The sequence below is a fragment of the Armigeres subalbatus genome, chromosome 3 (genome assembly GCF_024139115.2).
Source record: "Armigeres subalbatus isolate Guangzhou_Male chromosome 3, GZ_Asu_2, whole genome shotgun sequence".
Lineage (NCBI taxonomy): Eukaryota > Metazoa > Arthropoda > Insecta > Diptera > Culicidae > Armigeres > Armigeres subalbatus.
The window spans coordinates 193,285,070-193,291,827 of NC_085141.1; the positions used below are offsets into that span (position 1 = coordinate 193,285,070).

General features: G+C 42.6%; 1 protein-coding gene across 1 annotated transcript; it reads right to left on the reverse strand.

Moving 5' to 3' along the window:
* Positions 1 to 1,864: 1,864 nt before the first annotated feature.
* Positions 1,865 to 6,462, reverse strand: LOC134223406 (serine/threonine-protein kinase Pink1, mitochondrial). Its single transcript, XM_062702542.1, has 8 exons — positions 6,303 to 6,462; positions 5,857 to 6,228; positions 5,682 to 5,796; positions 5,009 to 5,572; positions 4,780 to 4,949; positions 4,087 to 4,681; positions 3,904 to 4,026; positions 1,865 to 2,382 (listed from the first exon to the last, which is right to left on the reverse strand). The coding sequence occupies exons 2-8, from the start codon at positions 6,144 to 6,146 to the stop codon at positions 2,107 to 2,109; spliced, it is 2,133 nt and encodes a 710-aa protein (XP_062558526.1). The 5' UTR covers positions 6,147 to 6,228; positions 6,303 to 6,462; the 3' UTR covers positions 1,865 to 2,106.
* Between the last annotated feature and the right edge of the window lie 296 nt (positions 6,463 to 6,758).

Below are 6,758 nucleotides of genomic sequence, written 5' to 3' on the forward strand. Positions count from 1 at the left end.
ATTCGCACTGCAAGCAACATCTCAGCCCCGACTAACACGGCTTTACCGCCGGTCGTTCTACCACTAGCAATTTGCTATGCCTTACTTCGTACATCACCAACAGCATGCTCAGAAGGATGCAAACCGATGTTATCTACACCGATCTGTCTGCCGCATTTGACAAGTTGAACCATACTATCGCTGTTGCCAAACTCGAAAGGTATGACATCGGTAGTGAGTTATTGTGCTATTGTGCCGCTCATACTTGACTGGCCGACAACTGATGGTGACTTTGACTCTTCTTTTCTTTCTTATTGGCATTGCATCCCCACACTTGGACAGAGCCGCCTCACAGCTTAGTGTTCATTAAGCACTTCCACAGTTATTAACTGCGAGGTTTCTAAGCCAGGATACCATTTTTGCATTCGTATATCATGAGGCTAGCACAACGATACTTTCATGCCCAGGGAAGTCGAGACAATTTCCAATCCGAAAATTGCCTAAACCGGCACCGGGAATCGAACCCAGCCACCCTCAGCATGTCTTACCGCACGGCTAAGGAGGGCCCCTACTTTAGATGACTGCGAATCGAATAGTTTCCAAGCAACATCTGGAATACCACAAGGAAGCCATCTAGGGCCACTAATATTCCCGCTCTACTTGAATGACGTCAAAAATAGTCATCGACTGTCGTACGCTGACGATTTGACAATGTTTCTCCGAATTAGTTCAACTACTGACTGTCTTAATTTACAACCGCAGCTCACTCATTTTGCTAGCTAGTGTTCTCTAAAACGTATGGTCGTAAGCCTAGCCAAGTGCTCCGTCATAACGTTCACTCGAAAAAAAAAAGAAAAAATAACCGATCATTTTCGACTACAACCTACTAGACACGACACTCAACGCACGAATCACATCAAGGACCTTGGTGTATTCCTGGACTCAGAGCTAACATTTAAGCAGCACATCTCGTACGCTGTCCATAAAGCTTCTAGGACATTGGGACTCATATTTAGGATTGCCAAGAATTTTTCCGACATTTATTGCTTGAAAGCCATCTACTGTTCTCTTGTACGTTAGTGTACCTAGTGTACTCTGCTCTGCAGTTTGGAGTCCAGCGTACAACAATGGCGCTGAACGTATCGAATCGGTCCAACGTCGGTTCCTGCGATTTGCACTTCGGAAGTGTGGGACTACAATGCACATACCTTCGCATCGGTGCACCCCCCGTGCTCTCTCCATAAACGATACACTTATTCAACCTGTGTAGAGAAACTTATAACAAAACGAAACGTTCTAACGGTCTGACGCGATACAAAAACTCTGTATTCTTTTCTTTAATAAATTTAAAAAATTTTCGTCGTGCGATTGGTTAACCCACGGTATACAGACAACAAGGTAGGCTCGTAAGAAAAATGACGCTTCCAGAGTGACGCATATTTTATCGCTACATGTACAAAAGTAAGCATTCTGAGACCGTAGAGCATCGTCTCGGTTCAGCTTGTGCGAAGATAGTAGTGACGACACATGTTTTCATTCAAAATGAATGTTTACATAGGTTATGAGCCTGCCTTGTTTTTTGTATGCCGTGGGTTAACCAAATTGTCATGACGACATCAAAGAACGAAAACTTCATACCATTATTCTTCTAGCGGCAGCTGACATGCGAGGATTTTTATTAATCCTTTCAAACCCGAGCAAATCGGATGCGCGCGCCCCGAGTAATCGATTGATCAACTAATGATTATTTGAATTGACCAGTATCTAAAGCAGTGAACGATGGAAATTTGACGAGTGTTATGTCGGTTTGTTTGTGGTAGAGCATGCTGTTAAAATGGAATTTTCACAACGTTTCGTGAATGAAATCTGTTCTGGTTTGGATGTATACTTTTTGTGGTTAGCGTTATTGATTTATGTATATTATGATTAATAACAATAAGTTTCAAATATAAATCTTCAATTTGCTGCATACAATTGAACGCAAAATCAAACATTTTCCTCAATTACAGATCATTTCTCTTAGTGGATGTTTAGATAGAGGGTTTTAATTAGCACATAAATATACAAATCTCATAAGTCTAAATAACACTGTACAATAAAATGTAATATCACTTCACACTATCGGGTCTATTGTTCGGCATGGATCCAGTCCAGCGCACGTTTGATGCGCTGAATGCGGGCACGTGCCAAAAAGCTAGATATCAGCAAATACTCCGTGTAGGTTCGGCGACCCATGGTTTCGATATCCGGCTGAAGGCGACCCTCGCACAGAATTTTCGTTGTCAAACTTAGCAACCATTGGAGTATCTCGCTGCTGGACGGGCTGAAGCTGGACTTCATCCAAGATGATGGAGACCACAAGAAAAGCTGCATCACATTAGCCGCTACATCAGGACTGAGCCGCTGTGAATAGAACAAAATGCAAAATTAAAGTAAATTTGATGTAAATTTTTAATATGAAAATACTTTGGAGTCTAATTGGTAATATAGGCTGCAGCTAGGATTAGTATTGGTCTAAGTCTTCTCATCATCGTGTGTAATCCCTTTCTTATTGTTGGGCGTTGTGCGGAGATGCTAGCAATGCCGTTAGCTTTAATATTCAAACAAGAATGCATCCAACACGCCCAATAGACTGGCCCAACCTTGTATGGGGAGAAAAAAAAACAGTGTTGTCGAATCCTCAAGGATTGTCGCTTGAGTGAGAAAATCAATCTCTGAAAATTTCAGCTCAATCGCTTGGTGCATAAGCTGAATTTGTTTTAACTGAAATACCTAGGAGGATACAACTCCGTTACTCTTTTGTTCAGGAAATTGTTTCGGTATGGCCGATTGAGCTCAGAATTGTAACAAAGACAGTTTATATGGTAAAGATCAATTCCACAGAACATTATACGATAATTATATATGATTATACAACAGAACTGACGGTAAAGGACAGTCGACCGTCGGACCCCGGTTCGATTTTTTCAATCTTCTCGCAATAGTATCTGATTTAAAGGAAAAATAGCGTCGTATTCTCGTCGCAAGGCACATGATTTTTGACATATTGTGTTCGTGTTGTGTTCTGATAAAACCTTGTTGCTTGGTGCGTTTGTCAGTAACAATCTCAGTTGATGACAAATTGTATATTGTTAGGCACTTAGGCACTTAGTCACACCCTTTTCAGAATTCCCAATAAGAAAAAAATCCGTTGAAATATCACAAACTATGGTAGGTAATTGTTTGTCGGAAGCGAAAAAAAGTGTACTGGGCACTGGCCAAGTTTCCCCTGGTAGTGCTGAAATGATAAACAATAACAATGTTTACCTCCATTTCAATCACGATTTTTCTCGTTTAACTTTTCCAAGGGATCCAGGTAAGGTAGCATTTTTTTCGTGGATTAGTTTGAGTACTGGCTGGAAAAGCTTTCATATGAGTCTGTTGATTGCAGTATTCAGATTGATTCATGAGGGAAGTGTTGCAGTATCAAGTGATCAGCACTCGTATACGACCATAGTTCCCATCGGGGTTGCTTACCCCCACTCATATCCCGACCAGCACCACGAGAAGGTAGGGATAGGAGTTGCTGGATAAGAGGCAAAGGACCGTAAGGTGGGGTCTTTTTTATTCCTTCAGGTAAGCGAAGTACCAATGGTAAGCTTTACCCAGCATTTTCCGTGCCGGGGTACCTCATATGAATTACCTAATCTTGGTAAAACAAGATAACCGAGATCTCGGCTGTTAGAATCTCGGCGAAAATTTTGCTGAGGTCGGCAAAATAATTGAGGTGTGTTTGGCAAACGCGACGTAGCCCATGTACCCTACTATAGGTGGTAGGGAGCAATTTTCTTTCGAAGACGCCAAGTGAGCGTGGGTTTATTATTATAAGGGGTTTTTCCAGGCGAGATGCAGCTGCAGTTATATAAAAACTGTTTTATTACATACCTCGTTTGGATTCCTACGCAGCATGTTCTCAACTAACTTCTGTACAACCTGCGGTACGCTCTCATGCATTTGAGGAAGCTGATTATCTTTATAGCTAACATTTTTCAAAGTGCTCGGATCGTTCTGAAAGAAGAAAAACCATTTCAAACACATTTAAAAACCCCTCCAATAACTGTACCCTACCTTTCCACCGTAAAATGGGTTATTGGAACCGAAGATTTCGTAAGCGATGGCTCCACACGCCCACAAGTCGGACTTGGTATAATTTAGCACAGAAAAAGTCCCGGGTTGCTTGTTGATTATTTCCGGTGCCATCAGAGCAGTGTTGCCTCCTTTGTCGATTTCCTCGGAAGAATACGGCAGCTGCAGACCATAGGACTTGTCCGCAATACAACAACCAAAGTCCGACAGGACCAAGTTCGGTGGCATGTTTGGTCGTACTTCGATTAAGATGTTGTCACTTTTCAGATCGCGATGGGCCACTCCATAGCGGTTCAGATGTGCGACCGCTTCCAGCAATTGTGCAAACAGTAGGATGCGTGTTCTAAGATCAAGGGATGACGTCTGGGAAAGGTAGTCATGTAGACTACAGTTGTAGCGTTTCATCAGCAGAAATAGGCTCATATTACGGCCGTAGCCGTGGGGGTTTATGCGGGGTGGCAACGCCATTGGATAAAGCGAAGAAGACATATGCAAATCAGGGATTTGATCACAAAAAACTCCGTACATTTCGACCACGTTCGGGTGGGGAGGTAGGAAGGCTGTTCTTTCCATTAGTCTGAAAAAAAGTATTGGAATGATAAGAATAATGGACTTTTTCCCCTTGTTGAACTGTAAAAAGGTACTCAAATGTTCAAATAAATTGATTCTACTCACGATTTTTCCCAATTTTCCGTTTCCGCTGGATTTCTTCTTTTTGCCGGCACTGTCTCTTTGTACATTGCCTTCAGAATTGCCATAGCATTACTTTGGATATCGTAGTTGAATAACATTTTCAGGGCAAGTGGGTATTCTTCCATAGTTGCATCCATGTTATAATCATGAAGCTAAAATGGTAGAAGCGCAGTCAGATTAAGTCAAGATAGTATCATTGATGTGCGCATACCGTAGCAATCAAATCACTATCGCCGGACCGTACATATAGGTATTCGTCAACTGCATCGGATAACAGTCGGGATCGTCGGCTTGCTACGCTCTCGCTTTCAAACCGAACCCGACCTCGTTTCGTTTCTCGGATAGATTGTGTCTCGGTTTTTGGCTGCTCGTCATCCTGTCCGAGCACTTGCCTGAGACCGTCAATGCCCATATCCTGCAGATTACGTTGCAAAGGTGTGGTCGCACTGTAACGAGGGCTTTCGCTAAAACCCCCGCCATGCAGATTGTCTAGGCTACCACCAAAGTTGTGAATGAATCGTCCCATGTTCTGCGTTGGAGAAAGCAGCTGTTCAGGTTCAACACTCGGCTCAATGTGTTCTGCAGAAGCACTTGGGACACTGGTGTTCATATCGTTAGATTCGTTTTCATCCTTAAGCGCTGCTGCGTAGACTACAGCTGAACATCCCTTAGCCAGTGGTGGTCCAATATTCAAAGTATCCAGACCGAGGTCTTCATCTAGACGTTTTTCTATGTCCTGCTCACCAGCTTTGGTTTGAAATTTAGATACCGCGTTCTGTAACAGATGGAAAACATAATTATCTATCCGGCAACTGATCCGGTTTAATTTCCCTTATTCGACTGGTTTTATACAAATTATAGATTTTTCTATTTACGATACATACCCGAATTTCCCAGCAAACAGCTTCCAGCTCGTCATCCTTGGTAAGCATTCCATCTCCAGAGGCTAGGCTAACTCCTACCAAAGCAAAGAACGGCGTTGAATCGCCAAACATAAGCCTGAAACGAATGAGATTTCTATTGATCTGCTACTTGCTTTTCAAGGTCAAGCTCCATTACCGTTTAGCAGCTTGCTGGCGTAGCTCAGCCGAGAAAGGATTAGTCACCCGGTTTAGCACATTATCAACAAAGAGGCGCCGGGCTTGGCTGCCGAAACGTAGGAAGCTGTTGGTCCGGAGATGCTGATTCAGTTCCTGCCGGTTGAGCGCTCCGCCAGCTTTGAATTCGCTGGGAATGCTCCGATTGCGACCCTGGTCCAAAATGTTGACGTGAATGTCTCGCTTGAAGTAGCTCTGGACCAGCAATCGACCATGTTTGTAAATGCGAGTCGTCAGAAGCCGAAACGACATTTTCTTTTTGCGTAATTTTCTTCAACCTTTCTTCCTACTCGACCAACACTCTGAAATTGATTTTTCCACCAGCAGCTGCAGTCTACATATAGAAAAGCACCATACAAAGGAATTGTGGACACCATTTATGATTTTATAATCATTAATGTTACTTACCGGAAAATTTGCGTAGTTTTTAGAATAGTTTAAAATACCTTCACAGCTAATTTCCATGCAAAATCTGAGAAATTTTCACTGTTTTTATTTTTGTTTGAAAGGCAGCTGTTCTTTATTCATCAGTCATTCCCCCAATGAAAAATAAATAAGTTTAACTCGCATCAGACATTTCTCGGGTCCTTTTTCAAACCGACGTATGTGTAGACAGTTTCCTTTGTAATAACCAGGGGGGTAATATGCGGTGCATCGCGCCTCCTCTGCATGTAGTATGAAGCAAATGTAAATAAACAATCCCACAATTTTTTCGTTAGTCAGCAGTAGTGTAGATTAACCAATATCCTACAAGATTCCAGTTAAAAAATGTTACACTTTCCAAACGGGGTGGCCCGCCTTTCCCAAGCGGCGAGGCCCGGATAATACATTTTAGGTAGGCTTGATTTGTTCGTAGATGACAGG